The sequence below is a fragment of the Triplophysa rosa genome, linkage group LG17 (assembly GCF_024868665.1).
Source record: "Triplophysa rosa linkage group LG17, Trosa_1v2, whole genome shotgun sequence".
NCBI classification, from domain to species: domain Eukaryota; kingdom Metazoa; phylum Chordata; class Actinopteri; order Cypriniformes; family Nemacheilidae; genus Triplophysa; species Triplophysa rosa.
Genome location: NC_079906.1, coordinates 18,478,729 through 18,494,805, shown reverse-complemented (window position 1 = coordinate 18,494,805; position 16,077 = coordinate 18,478,729). Strand labels below are relative to the sequence as shown.

At 37.9% G+C, this 16,077-nt stretch overlaps 1 protein-coding gene across 5 annotated transcripts in view; it reads left to right on the top strand.

Annotated features, from left to right (window-relative positions):
• The window catches only part of prkcz (protein kinase C, zeta), an 80,694-nt gene that overhangs the window by 52,296 nt on the left and 12,321 nt on the right, over window positions 1-16,077 (top strand). For all 5 annotated transcript variants that reach the window (XM_057357625.1, XM_057357628.1, XM_057357627.1 and 2 more), the window contains 11 exons: window positions 63-194; window positions 1,457-1,553; window positions 1,956-2,014; window positions 2,423-2,611; window positions 7,800-7,897; window positions 8,077-8,163; window positions 10,695-10,830; window positions 10,918-11,005; window positions 11,131-11,250; window positions 12,508-12,587; window positions 13,937-14,026. In XM_057357625.1, the coding sequence (XP_057213608.1) occupies window positions 63-194; window positions 1,457-1,553; window positions 1,956-2,014; window positions 2,423-2,611; window positions 7,800-7,897; window positions 8,077-8,163; window positions 10,695-10,830; window positions 10,918-11,005; window positions 11,131-11,250; window positions 12,508-12,587; window positions 13,937-14,026 (1,176 nt within the window). The remainder of the gene's footprint in view (window positions 1-62; window positions 195-1,456; window positions 1,554-1,955; window positions 2,015-2,422; window positions 2,612-7,799; window positions 7,898-8,076; window positions 8,164-10,694; window positions 10,831-10,917; window positions 11,006-11,130; window positions 11,251-12,507; window positions 12,588-13,936; window positions 14,027-16,077) is intronic.

The following is a 16,077-nucleotide window of genomic DNA, read 5'->3' as shown; positions in this document are numbered from 1 at the left end:
CCTCTCTCTCTCTCTCTCTCTCTCTCTCTCTCTCTCTCTCTCTCTCTCTCTCTCTCTCTCAGAAAGCGTACTGTGGCCACTGCAGTGAGAGGATATGGGGACTGGGGCGTCAGGGGTACAAGTGTATCAACTGCAAGCTACTGGTCCATAAACGCTGTCACAAGCTCGTCCCTCTGACCTGTCATAGGCATATGGTGAGTCAACTGTTTGACACATTTTTTCTTATAAACTCACTACCAGACCCATAAAATAATCCTTTCTTTGATCAATTCTTCTTGACATTTTATGAAATCTTGACTGTTGAAGCCTGTGACAGTTGATTGAAATAAAACCGTCTGAATCCATGTGAGACTTCTGTAAAGCTCGCCCCTCATAGTCATGTTGTTAAAGTCTGTTACAGTGTTTTGAAGATCGACCTTCTGGAGTTTGTCAGATGATAATGCTGTCTGTGTCAGTATTGATTCTGTAACAAAGAGAATTCACACAATGATGAAATCACAACCAGGAAATAGATCTTGTGATCTTGTGTTTAGAAAGGTTAATTGTAAGGGTTTTTATATTTAACATGACATGTAATTATTTACTTATTAAAGGGATAGTTCACCCCATAATGAAAATTCTGTCATCAATCGAGTTCAAATCTGTATTAATGTCTTTGTTTTGATGAACAATGAGAAAAATATTTAGAAGAATGCTTGTAACCAAACAGTTCTTGGCCACCATTGACTTCCATGAAAACTTCCATACTTTATCATTTTTTTGTTTAAAGAATGCAGGACAGCAAGCAGTTCTGGGGCACTTTTTACTACCATTGTATTTTTTCCTACTGTGGTTGTCAATGGTGGCCAAGAACTGTTTGGTTAGAAGCATTTGTCCAGATATCTTTCTCTGTGTTCAACCAAGCAAAGAATTTTATGCAGAACTCGAGAGTGAGTAAATGATGACAGAATTTTCATTTTTGGGTGAACTATCCCTGTTTTTTATAGGTTATCAAATTTCCTAAGGTAACTTGTTTTATTGTTTTTGTTGTGATTTTAAAAGTAATAAAACTAACTAGAATAAAACAACGTAACAATGGTTTCAAACATTGAGCAGCATTATTAAAACTGCTTTTGTAAAGCAAAATTGTATTGTATTGGAACATAATATCGAGTTGGCAATAATGTTGGATGGAACCACCCAAATTTGGATGAAAATGGGGCTGTGATGTTGGTTAATACTGTTTTCTTTTCTGCCTGTGCTCTTGATTATTTGACAAAATAATAAACAATGTTTCAGATGTGGAAAGTACATTTTTACACTGGATGAATTAAACGCATACTGTGTCACTTGAGTTTAGAGTACACACTTCTACTACAAAATGACTTTTGATGTGAATGTAGTACATATACAGTAAGAGCACAGATTTGGATGACTATCACGGCATCTTTCTGTTTGTGTCTCTCTTTTTCTGCAGGATCCAGTCATGCCATCACAGGAGCCGTTGGTAGACGATGATAAAAGTGGCGAGGAAGTGGAGCTCCCCCCTGAGGACCCTGAAGAAACAGACTCAAGTAGGTCTCCGTCCCGCTTCTGTTTTTGTATGGGAATTGGGGTCATTCTCTCCTCTGTCTGTCAGAGGGCACTGGTGACTGTAGACAGACTCTGTAGTACATCAGGTGTGGGTAATGTCAAGTCGACCCAGTTATAGGGAAGAGGCCAGTCTAATCCGGTCTGTGTCTCCCCCTGCTGGGATCTGACGGCATAGCAACATTGGCTGAATCAATGCCGTGGATTGGGATGAGACCTGTTTTGCCAAACAATGGTAGATGGGGTGGTGTTCAACAGGTCTTTAAATTCTGTTCGCTGATGCTAATTGCTAATGATACAAAGATACTTTGAAATGAAGCATTTGGAAGATAAAAATAGTTTATTAACCTGTTCTCTCTCTCTCTCTCTCTCTCTCTCTTTGTCAGTTCCAGTCCCTTTCTTAGCGCACAACCGAAAAGTAGAGAAAGCTGAAGATGATGCAGAGGTAAGAAACAGATCATGACTCATCATTACAATCAGATGTGTCCCACTCACACTGTGTCTGTACTGGATTGTGTTTGTTTACATGACTTGAAATAGATTTGTACAGTAAGACCCTCAATACATTTTTAGTACATTTTAAATACTCAAAAATCCATAACCATCCCTGCTGGTTTGCTCGTCCCTGGTTTTATCTTTGCTGCTTTTATAGTGGCTTTGTCAGCTAGGCTTAAACAAGCTAAAACCAGGCTTATACAGTATATAGGAGGAATATAGTTTATGATATTATTGCTTTTCAGGATGTGATAACTATAAAAACCTCACTGTATGAATGCAGATTAGATAATGTTATAGTCTTGTTTGAGATATTTTCTCCCTGAGGGTTCTTCTCTGTTTGTGTGTGTGTCTATAGGATCTAAAGGCGGTGGTAGATGGTCTCGAGGGGATTCAGATCTCTCAGGGTCTCGGCTTGGGAGACTTTGACATGATCCGTGTTATTGGGAGGGGCAGTTACGCTAAAGTGCTACTGGTCAGACTGAAGAAGAATGAACAGATTTATGCCATGAAGGTGGTGAAGAAAGAGCTGGTCCATGACGATGAGGTAACAGACTGTTGCCATGGTGATGATGATTAAAGGCAGGGCTGCTCCGATGTCCATTCAATTATACGTTTAATATACACATTTGTGCTTAATTTCTCAAGTACATTACATTCCTGCTGATGTTGCAGCCCAAACATGCTTTATAATAGAAGATTCTGTTGATTTTGAATATCTCCAGCAGATGGTGCTGTTGTATTGTGCTTGTTTTAAATTGTTAGCCACAGAAAATCCTCCCATCGCTGGCTGTCAGATAAGATCAGTTTTGGTCTGATTGTTTAGCTAGTTTCCTGATTCTTTAGAACATTTACAGGAGTGAAATTAAACTAATATCACGTGAATGCTTATTTATGCATGCTTCCTAAACTTAAAGGGATAGTTCACCCAAAAACAAAAATCTGCCATTGCTTATTCATCCCCATATCATTTCAAACTTGTATAACTCTTTCTGTGGAACACAAAAAAGATATATTGAGAAATGTCTCAAAATGTGGCTTTGTGTCCATATAATGGAAGTCAATGGGGACTGATGTTGTTTGTTTACCAACATTGTTGAAAATATTTTCTGTGTTTTGCAGAAGAACGAAAGTCATACAGGTTTAAAATGACATGAGGATGAGTAAATGATGGGTGAACTATCCCTTTAAGAAAGACAACAGCCAATGGAACAGTGACAAAATCAGCAAATTATAAGCCTACCTAAAAATAAAACGGCTGTTATATCTTAAACCAACAAAAACCAGCAGACCAACTTGTACTAAGTACCCAATAGCTGATACTTTTAGCAAAAGCAACACTATTTCGCTCTAGCGCAGTGGTGAAGTTTATTGGGGTTTGAAACCTACAACCTTGTTGTTATCAGCTCTCATTTGAAACCACTCACTTGCATTGTAGTTCAATATGTTTTGTATCTTCTGTCTGTGTATTCTGTAACTTTAGCCTTTTTGTGCGTTTCAAAGTTATTATAAATGCACTTATGTTGTATATTTCACATAACATAACGTTATAAATGACTGTGGAAAGGCACTGCGTTCCCTGTCTCAGATATAATCTCCTGACTCAGGCTGGTGTGCAGCTCTCCTCTCTGCTTGCTAAAGAACGCGAGATGAACTTCATTCTCTAACAGTGCTGCCAGGACCTCCGTGGTGGGAACTGCAAGAATCATATGCGAATTTGAGACGTAAAGTTCTGCTATAATAAGCTTTGATGTCATAAACAGGGTTCTGAGCGTAGAAGATACTGCAGAGTGCCGCAGACTTCTGGGACTGTACGGCATCGCTTCTCTGCTGCGATCTAGTAATAGCGAACATTAAAGGCGGGGTGTCCGATTTCTCATAGCCGTTGTTGATGGTCAAATCACCAAAACAGACACACCCCCATCTTTCGCTTTCGTCAGCGCTCGGCTAATGTCCGTCCTGTGCACTGTGCACCTTACTGCTGATTGGCTACAAGGTTGTTTTGGTACTCGGCGTAATTCGGAAATCGGACACCCCGCCTTTAAGTGTGTCAGGCGTCTAAAGCTTAGTTTTGTGAATAAGGTGCATTCGACATTTAGCTTTTATTTCAGTGATTTCATTTAAACACTTACATAGCTCTGTTTTAGCTTATTTAAAGAGAAAGTACACCCCAAAATGAAAATTCTGTCATCTAATACTCACCTTCATGTTGTTTCATATTTGTATAAATATACTTGTTCTATTGAACACCAAAGAAGATATTTAGAATAATGTATGAAACCAAACCGTTCTTGGACACCATTGATAACCATAGTAGTTTAATTTCCTACTATGAAAGACAATGGTGCCCCAGCTCAACCAGCTCAGCCTCCAATGAGGAGATATAATATATATATATATATTTATAGCCACTCTCTAAGCACCACATACTGTATACATTACTAAAATAAATCATTAAGAAAGAATATGCAGAATAAAGACAAACCCCGCTCTTAACCCCGGGTTAACGAACGTTTCACACTTGTAATTTTGAAGCGGGGTTATCCCCTTATTTTACCCGGGGTTATGAAACCCTGCTCCGAAGCAGGATTAACCCCACATTGCGGTGCCAAACGTGTGCAGTGTGAAACGAAGCGGGGGTAGAATGATACGACTTTTTTAACGGACACCCAATCGAAAATGAAGCGCTTACCTCATTTCACAAGCTGTGCACAGTCACAGAAACTCTGTGCGCTGTGTAAACAATCCTTTGAGTTTTTTATTTATTTGAGTAAGTAACGTCTTAGGAGACTTAAAACAGCCAAAAAGGATTTGCGAGGCGTCATTTTTCCCGGATGCTGAACAACGAGATATTCGGTTATTTAAAGGGACCACGCACTATTTTTATCCATTCAGTTTGACGCTGCAGTATTTATCCAATCATGACTGTTGACACCACAAATATGCAAATAAGAATGTTTACCCAGGGTTTAGTGATGTACAGTAGTAGAACTGTACTTTAGTAGAATGCGCTAAATAACGCAGCCTGCCGCCGTTTTCATAATAAGAGTTTTAAAGAGGACTTTGAAGCGATCTCGAATTCCTGTACTACAAATGACATAATTACTCACAATTTTTTAGGGGGGGCTAAGCTAGTACTTTAGGGTGGCTAAAGCCCACCTAAAAAGGGCCTAGTAACGCCACTGCCCAGAACTGTTCAGTCGCAAACATTCTTCCAAATATCCTCTTTCGTGTTCAGTGGAACAATAAAATGTATACAGGTTCGAAATGACAAGAGAGTGCGTAAAAGATTACACAGTTTTCATTTTTGGGTGAACTGTCCCTTTAATGATCTGTTAAATTGGGTTGTGTAAGTTTTAGTGAATGTGAGCAGGATTTGGATTGAAATAAAGTGGTACTTAGTATGTAGTAAATACGCGAACTAATCCTAATCTTTCTTGAGCTCTCTCGATTATTCTGTCACTCTAAAATGAAACCTGATCGGTGTGAAAAAGACAAACCAAACTGTACGCCTATTCAGCGCAGTGTAAACTCTGTACAGTCAAAGCTTTTGTGTTTGTGTAAACTTGGCTCGCGCAGGAATACAAAGCCACGCACGACTGCCAGGCTAATGCACATGAATGAAGTTCACAAACCCCTGTACGCAGAGCAAAGGTCCTTTCAGAATGACAAAGAGATGCAGTTGACCTCTGAATAGGCACTAACAGAGAGTGTAATGGTTTCCAGGAAAGCAGCGTTGCTTTGGAGAGCGTTCTCATTTACTCATTGTGTAATGTGTGCGTGTATGTTCTGCCGTCACTATTCACACTCATTACGGTCACATGAGACAACATGAAACTATTTGAGCATTTGAGTTTCAAGGCTCATTTGGATGCGTACAATTCATGCATTAAATTGCAGTTTGATATGCAAGTTAAGTCAATATTATTATTGATTGTGAGTATTTTGTTAAGCCAATTCACCAGTTCATCTATCTGCTGTATGATCTGTATATACAGTATGATGATTTTGCACAGCGATATAAGCAAAGAAATGGTATTTTGCATTATAGTTGTTTTTATAACATGGCTGGAATACTGTATTGACCAATGGTGGAACATATGTACTGATAAAATGTATACATTGACTCCGAGTTCAATAATATTATGAATTTGTAAACATGAGTAATTAATTGTTTTATTTTGAAATACAACAAAGATTTATTTACTATAGTGGTATTAGGTTAGTATGAAAAGGATAACAAGACAGATGAAGAGTCGCGGAAAGAGAGAAATAATAAAAAGCATTTCAGCATCTGTCTCTCTTCATGTCTTGACTGCTTTCCACGCATCCAACAGCAGGAAATTAAATTGCGCTGATTTTAGAAAGCAGACTGTGCGTGTTTGGGCCGGGGCCAGTGTTGCCAAATCCACTTATTATAAGTGATTTTACGATTTTATAAGCTGTTTTACTTACTAAAAACAGGCAGTTTATTCTTTCCATTAATTTGTGTAGCAAGCGTTAACACGTAAATCATTTTATATACACCGTCTAATTTAAACACAGCCACAACGGATTGCTTGTTTTTGTGAGATCTGGCAACACAGTTTAGTTCAGACCTCAACAGTTGCCCTTTAGCCTCCTAGCAGAAGTTGTTGGGTAACAGAACTTCCATTGAGTTCCTTGAGCGTTGTGTGCATGTTGCCTAATGTTAAAGTGTTGACAGGTGACATTAAAGACATGCTTGACTTTATAAACAACACGCTGCCGTCCTCACAGACAGGAACATTCTGAATAATAATGCCTTAACGCAGTGGTTCTCAAACTTTTTCGTTGTAAGGCCCCTTTGTGTTAAGTGCATCGCTTTACGGCCCCCCATATAAAGACGTATAATCTTAAACTTAGAATTTTAATTAAACCAAAAACATTCAGTTATACAATGCTGGAACCTCAATTCTTTTGGTTGGTGGTGTCATTTTTCTGATGTTTGATTGCATAAAATCTATGATAAATTTCTATATTTCATAAAATGCCACAAAATCTGTGGCCCCCTGGATCCATCTTGGGGCCCCCCAGGGGGCCACGGCCCCCAGTTTGAGAACCACTGCCTTAACGTTCCGTCTAGACATGATTATAAAGCAAAAGTGTGAAATGCTTAATATAAACTGCCAGTCAAATATTTATCATGTGTCACTGAATTTATTTCTTATGATCTTTTGAGTTTGTTAAATATGTTTTGCTCACTAGATAGTTCCTATTCTTCAATTTGTTATTCTTCAGTTTGTAAAGTGAAAAAAGTAATCATCAGTAATCAGGAGGTGGCTTGTCTAAAACTATTTCTTCTATACATTGTGGTCTTGTTATATATTTATTTACATGTCTGTTTCTCTTTTGTCTTTCCTTTCTGCACTGTACATATCTTTAAAAGAAGAAGAGAAAGGTGCTTTTCTTATTTAAAACATTATTTTTTTGTTCAGAGATTTGACGCCCCAAAGTGACAGCATGCATAGTGCCAAATGTTTTCCTCTGTTAAACAGTCAGTAGGTCAGTTTCTTCTCAGAAAACACATGTGTCGGGCTTGTTTTCACAAGCACGTGTTTTTATTTGCAGCAATAGTCCCCCAATAGAGGCGTCATGTCCTCTCCTTTAGTTCTTAGAAAACAGTCAAACGTTTTGGTGTGATGTCCTTTTTCACTTCATTTTTCATCATAATTCAAACCTCTCTCTCTCTCTTTCTCTGTGTTTTTCTGGTGTAGGACATTGACTGGGTCCAGACAGAGAAGCATGTGTTTGAACAAGCATCAACCAATCCGTTCTTAGTGGGACTTCACTCCTGTTTTCAAACAGAGAGTCGGTGAGATGTGAAAATGTTTTGTCTTGAAATGTGAACCTGTACACAATATAAAGCGCAGGTATTTTATAGTCAGAATGTCTCGTATCAGTGAAAAAAAAAAGAATTTGACCAATCACAAACCAGTATTTGGTTATCAGACACATTAAAACTGCTTGACAAACGTCTTCTCCTCTGTTCAGGTTGTTTTTAGTGATCGAGTATGTGAATGGAGGAGATCTCATGTTTCATATGCAGAGGCAGCGGAAGCTTCCTGAGGAACATGCTCGGTATGTCATCTACTTTTAGCCACGCTGTTTTTTCATCACCGTTACTGAGTGTTTAGGTTTGGTGCTAACACTTTACAAGAAGGTGCTATTAGTTAACTTTAGGAAATGCATTAGCTAACATTAGTTAACAATGAACAATTTAGTTTTTCAGCATTTATTAATCCTTGTTAATGTTAGTTGATGGTGCATTAACTAATGTTAACAGTGACAATGTTTGATTTTAATAATGTATTAATAAATGCTAAAATTAACATGAATTAATAATAATAAATGCTGTAGAAGTATTGTTCATTGTTAGTTCATGTTAGCTAATGCATTAACTAATTGTTAACAAATAGCACCTTATTGTAAAGTGTTACCGGTTTGGTTGAGACGTGGCCACGAGTACTGTACAGTACATGCATGAAAGAGTGTGAGGAGACTCATCTCAATTATCTCTAATATTTCTAGTGATCATTAAATGTAATATGTGTCATATATATTGGAATTATATTTTATTTCGCTAAATTAACATATTCTGTTACCTTATTCATTTACGGATGACACATCTGTTAAATGTTATTAAAAGTTTGGTGCATTTTTTAGTCTTTTCTAATATTTTAAATGAGCTTTTATTTATTTATTTTGTTATATATAGGTACATTGTTTTTATTTGTTTTTTGTTTAGTTTTTCTTGTAATATATAAGAAATTATATATATATATTATAACATTTAAATTAGCTTTTACTTTTTATTTTTTATGTATTTATTTATATTGCTATACACATTGTACGTATACGTTTTTTGTTTTGTTTTTCTTTTTAGTTAATAATTACGAAAATACAAAAATTAGAAATGTGACGCAATGCACCGAAAGTATCGGCTGAACCAACAATGTAGAGTTAGTTACAGTTTTCAATTTAGAGTTTTTTTCTACAGTCTTTTAAAATAGTTTATAATCAAAGTGCATTTTATTATGCATTTATTTTGCATTTACTTTTTACGTTTATGGATTTCACACTTTTATCCACCAAAGCGACTTTCAGTTTATTCGTATGTGTGTTTTATCAGTATTATTCTGGGCGAATAGCTTAGGCAATGCTCTACCAGTTGAGTTACATGAACATCTTTATTTACACTGATGAAAATAAACAAATGTTATTTAGTGTAATAAAGTCTACTTGCATACTTGCTTGCCTCTATAAATGAACAGTTAATTTGCAAAAACAGATACTTCCTTTTTTATTTTCCAAAATCATTTTTTTTATGTTATCATGTTTTTATTGTGTTAGTTAGCTGTATTTTTGAATTATTATTACTTAATCAAAACAACCCAACTGCAGTTTGATTGATATTAATTGGAATGCACAATTAAAAAACACGATTTTGGAAAATAATTAAAAAGGGAGATCTGTTTTTGCAAATGAACTCTTCAAATATTGACTTAAACACAGTGCAGCTCTATAGCATGATTGATTTGCTGGTGTTAAAACCTCGCCCTTGTGTGAACACTACACCTGGTTTGAATGCAGTTGTCCAACGCTACGCTGCTGTTAGAGTGTATAAGTCTATGTAAGCGTAATGATTCCTCAGTGAATCCTGTTACAGCAGCTGATCAGAGAAGCTGTGTAATGCCACTTTCACACGTCTGATAACTGAGATCAAACTTGGGCTGATTAGGTGAGTCAAGCGCACCCCCAACTGGCCCTATCAATATGCGCCCTGCACACCACTCATATGCAAATCAACATGCTAATTACAGCTAATGATCCTAAATATTCATGAGCCGCTCCTAAAGGTCCCACGAGCCCTTGCTGCGAGTCGACGTGAAACGATCGCCAGAGCGCCACGTTGCGAAATCCGAATGGAAATGTCATGACTGATTTTTGCTACTTTGAACACCTTTCACTCTTTTCTCTCTATGTTTGAAACTCAAACTTCACTGTTCCCTTGTCGTTCAGATGTATAGCTTTTCATTTTTAGGTTTCCAAACTTGTTAATTGAAGCTTGCTTAAAGGGATAATTCACCTAAAAATGAAAATCCTGCCATGAATTACTCTTTTGTTCCAAACCTGTATAAGTTTCTTTGAAGAAAGATATTTGGAAGAATGCTTGTAACCAAACAGTTATTGGCCACCATTGACTATCGTAGTAGGAAAAATGACAAGGCAAAAGTGCCCTAGTTTGCTTTCCTGCATTCTTCAAAATCTCTTCTTTTGTGTTCAACAGAACAAAGAAATTTATAAAGCACATTTTCCTGCTATGGTAGTCATTGTTGGCCAAATAGAAATTTGGAAGAATTCTCTGTGTTCATCAGAACAAAGAAATGTATACCGATTTGGAACAACTCGAGGGTGAGTAAATGATGACAGAATTTTCATATTTGGGTACTGTCCCTTTAAATCATTCAAATAAAAAAAGTTGGATTCTGACCCTAATAATGTACCGTACGTGTGGTAACCATGGCATTTATCATTTCATCCTTTTTTATCTCATACCTGTGTGTTAATCGATCACTAGTCCTATGTTTTCTTTTTACTTTTTCCTGCAGATTTTATGCTGCTGAAATTTGCATCGCTCTTAATTTTCTGCATGAGAAGGGCATCATTTACCGGGATTTAAAACTGGACAATGTACTGTTGGACCAAGATGGCCATATCAAACTTACAGACTATGGCATGTGCAAGGTACAACATGACATTCTATATTTACAATATCTCCTTATAGTCACATTGTAAGTTACATTAAGTCATATTTCCATCATTGTACTGTAGGAGGGAATCAGACCAGGTGACACTACCAGCACTTTCTGTGGGACGCCCAACTACATCGCCCCAGAAATCCTAAGAGGGGAGGATTACGGTAGGTGTAGGTTGATTGATAAAAGTTAAAGGTCGTGTGTAGTATAATCTTGTTTCAGAGGAATGGTTTCATGCACAAAAGTAAATCTGTTTTTCTTACTCTACCTCTTTATTCCTCTCTGTCAGGGTTCAGTGTAGACTGGTGGGCACTGGGCGTGCTCATGTTTGAAATGATGGCCGGCCGATCCCCCTTCGATATCATCACTGACAATCCCGACATGAACACAGAGGAATATCTCTTCCAGGGTAAAATCATTGGACCGTCACAGCCAAAACAACGCACTCATATTTTACACTCTCTAGACAGCTATAATCTAACATTCACATTTTATGCAGCCATTTGTTCATCTTTGGTCATGTTAGTATATTGTAAATAAAATTGTTCATGTTAGTTCATTGTTCATTAACTATGCATTACGACAAATACAACCTTATCTTTTTAATGTATCGTTTCATTCAGGCTGTAAACACTTTCTGTAGATTCACTAGCAAAAAAGCTAAAAAAGTATTTGTGGTCATACATTAATCTGTTGATGCTTCTGATTCCTGAATCGGTAAATAAACTTGAAAGGAATCGATATCTAATTATACACTAGTGAGACGTTCCTGGCATTTCAATCCAATTTTGTCATTCCCTTATTAGACATTCTTTAATCCCCCTGTTCCCTACTTCCCTTCCATCTCCAGGACAGAGACTGCATGGTCATCTGCTTCTCTGTCTGTTTTTGAGCCCTCCAGCCGTGAGGTCAGCGTGCTTCTGGATCGCTCTCGTTCACACACACGCGCGCAACATGAATCTGGATCTCTGTAAAACCGGAACTCTGTTCCCTCCATCACAACCTCAGTCCGGCCATATGCTGCAGCGCCGTCCTGGTCCAACTTCCCCCCGGCCGCCCCCGCCATCGCTTCGCCGCCCACCCAGAAACAGGGCAGATGCTGCCACCGGCGAGCCAACACTTAGCCGCTTTTGGGCCGGCGTCCAAACCGCGTCACAGCAGCAGGGCAGTGCCCCAGCGAATCCTAAATCCCTTTCGTTTTTCATTTGGAAAAGAAAACATACAGGGGACGTGGCATTAAGAGAGGAAAGATAAACGCTCGTAGCTCATAGATGAAAATGAACAGGTTTTTCTTCTGGATGCCAGCCCAAGACACGCAAATCCAAAACACGCAGGGATTGAAAAGCAAATATGGGACATATTGAAAAGAAACATTTGCTCCGTTTTATGTTTTGTGGGGTGTTTTAAAATCCACTTAACACCGAGTCAACATTTTGTGAATTTATAGAAATAAACATGGTGGAGGGAAAATCTCTTTAGTCTTTGATGGAATATTGAAGGGTTTATTCATGCAGGCGGCTGTATGGTGTGTGTGGGGGTATGTGTGAGAGATTATGTGTGTGTGTGGGTTCAAGCATGTCTGTCTCACGCCGCTGCACGTCACGACTGCCGTACTTAGTGTAAGTGACTCATACTCTTTTCTCTTCTTTGTGTTTTTCTGTTTCAGTCATTTTGGAGAAGCCGATAAGGATTCCGAGGTCATTGTCTGTTAAGGCGGCGAGTGTGCTGAAAGGTTTTTTGAACAAGGTGAGAAGGGGAACTCGCGTTTCTCATACATATGCATTTATAACCGTTTACCGTCACTGTGGAGTGACACAGCTGACATGTTTCTGCACATTTTTGGTTAAAATGTGTAAAATTGTATTCTTTTAGATTGGCCCGTATAACATGGCAATGGCAAGATGAAGGTTTGATTCCCACGAAATGAAATGATAAAACGTACGCCTTGAATTCAGTGTAAGTTGGATAAAGGCATCTGCCAAATGCATGAATGTAAAATAAAGGCAAAGGCTTTTTAATAGAGGGTCGAGGATTTTTATTATGGTACACCGACCTGTGGCTTTATATGATTTTAACTTCTTTATTACCAAATTCCTCGTTAAATCGCAAAGTAAAATAAGGCCAATCAGAGAAGCTAAAGTTACCATGGAAACAAGACTGTGAGTTTTGCTTTAAGTGGAGGCTAGGTTATGGCTAGGCTAGGTTATGTTAAAGGAACAGTTCACCCAAAAATGAAAAATCTGTCTTATTTACTCTCCCTCGAGTTGTTCCAAATCTGTATATATTTCTTTGTTCTGATGAACACAGAGAAAGATATTTGGAAGAATGTTTGTAACCAAACAGTTCTTGGCCACCATTGACAACCATAAATGTCTTTGTTCTGTTGAACCCAAAAGATGATATTTTGAAGAATGTAGGAAAGCAAACCGTTCTGGTGCACTTTTGACTTCCATTGTCATTTTTCTGGTGCCCCAGAACTGTTTGGTTACAAGCATTCTTCCAAATATCTTTCTCTGTGTTCATCAGAACAAAGACATTTAACAAATGTGAGCTAGTTACCATCCTAATTTTAGTAAAGAAGTCTATAAGAATGTTTTTTACATTTTCATTCTTGGGTGAAGTACACATGTTCATGTTTACATTCATGCATTTGTCAAACGCATTTATCTGACTTACATTTTATCAGTATGTGTATTCCCTGAGAATCAAACCCACAATGCAATGCTCCACCATGTAAGCTACAGAAAAACCCCATTTGCGTGTCTGTGTGTGTGCTGGTCTAATTTAATCTATGAATAATAAAGTGTCTTCCTTTAATATACAAGACAAATTGGCGCTGGGGTTTCTCAAACTCAATAAGAGACTGTTATCAGTCAGCTTAGTTGTTGCCTGATTCATTTGGATTAAAGGAGTGTGGAACAGCAGTCACTGACAAACCCCTGGACTCTCATTTAACCAGTACAAGAATAAAAGACGATAATGACAGTTGCCAAATAATAAAAGTAGTTTTTATTGTATTTTTATTCACAAAACCTATTCTCTGTTTTAGATCTGAGTTTTGGCAGATTTGCTATTAACACATATTTTCTGTTCAGGACCCGAAAGAGAGGCTGGGTTGCCAGGTTCAGACCGGATTCACAGATATCAAGTCTCATACGTTCTTCAGGAGTATAGACTGGGACCAGGTAAGCATGTGTTGATTTGTTCCTTTTTTATAGAGGAAATAAGAAATTATTAGGGGGAGGAAGGAAACGTCTCCCACCAGAATTTGTTTGTATGTTCTTCTAAATCGTTTAAGATCAATTTTTGATTTTGGATTGGCAAGTTCGTTTTTTTCTTAAGAAAATTGCTGATAAAAAACGGATAAAGTACTGGCAGAAAATGACCAGTACATTTTCCCTTTATTTTACGGACATTTCCGTTAATGCTAAAATGTCATTTAATGCAGTGCAAAATGTAAGATAAGGGTGTAAAGGTGTAAACTGTAAAAAATGAATATTTTTTGACTTGAGATTTTTAGATCATTTATTTTAGTGTGTAGTGAGTGGTCAGACAGGTGGGTGCTAGCATCAATATAAAAACGCAGTAGACAAAATTAAAGAGAATATCAAATGAGATTCAGGTTTTGCTGAAACGCCACAAGGTTGAAGGGAGGATGGTAATTGGTCTGGTATCGCTGATGCGCACAATGCTGAAACGTTAAAGTCAGAGATACATACAATATTCACGAGCTGGAGAAAACGCTGTGTGCGTGCAACGGATGAATTAGTATGTGCAGTATAGGATGACGACTTGAGATGAAGAGAGGTTAGAAAATAGGAATAGGTAGACAGTAAGAATATATGATCGAGTTAATGTTAATTCACATCACTTGTGCATTTAATGTTTACTTCAATGTATAGTTTGCTTTAGAATCGTCCTGCTATTTTTGACAGAAAAAGCCTTTCAATGTACGTAAAATGGACAATTTTATAAACAATCCCATTCATACCCTTTAATTAAATCAAGTTTTTTTCTTTTTCAACTTGCATAAATGGTTAGAAAGAAAGGTTTCTATCTCACAACGCCATCTCAGACTTGCTTCACAGACGTCGTAGTCGCCATAGAGCCGTTTCATGAGCTGTAATTGCGATTTAATGTTTGCTGGTGGTGTGCTGCGTGTTTTCTCAAGGAGCACTCAGGACGTCGCCGACACGGAAATGAAACGATGCGCTCTGGAGTCCTGTCACTAATGTGTAATGCTTTAATTGCTAGGATTTTCCGCCACTTTGCTAGCTTAACGGATGAGTTTGGACACGCGGACGCGCACACACATACACACTAACAGAATCAAACCACAGGCTTCTCTAATGAATGAGTTTACGCTACACATTTGCTCATGAATGAATGAACGCATTAACGTGATGTTCAGCTGAAGCACATCGCCTGTCCGGACTGTTGCCGTGTCGGTATCACTGCTGACATTTCAAGTTTTTTGCTTATTTGCTTCTTTTAAAAGTCGCATTTGCTCTGTGATTTCTTTAAGCTTTTCAGTTGCCATTAATATTTATTTTCATGATTGATTGTATGTATGTGTGCGTCTGGCGCCTGTCTGCGAACATTCATCTTTCACCGTTATTAAATATTAACATGCCACAAATACGTAACACAAATATTTGAGGGTTTGCTCATTGCTTTTGGCCCTACGAACTTATGAATTCTTAAAGCAGACATTTTACACAACGAACACAAAGAATTAAATGATGTTTTTACAGTTTTTGCATGCATGATTTGACCAAATGTGCTTGAATGACGTGCAGTTTTCACATTCTTAACGTGACCTTTATATACCAAAAAAAGATGGTATCTGTTAAGTCCAATGCAAGTGTTCTCTTAGGGATACATCATTGATAACTCGCCCATGTACAGTACAAGGGAAATGTTTACAGAGAGCGTTGCGACTATTTTACCAAGGTTACAGAAGATTGAAGAAAGAAGAGAATAAAGAGTCAGAGAATGGAATGAGAGATGCTTTACTGTTCTCTAGGGCCTCGTGATTTAAACAGCCAGAGACTGATGGGGGCCAGAAGAGAGTGGGAGAGAGAGTTGAGTAAGGCTGATGATGACAGTGTGAGGCAGATTGCAGAAGAGAGGAAAAAGAGTGAAAAAGACTTGAATGAAGAGAGGAAGATGAGTTTAGACAGTGAGAGACTAAGTGGGAGAGAGTGAGAAAGAAGAGAAAAGGGAGGTGGTAACA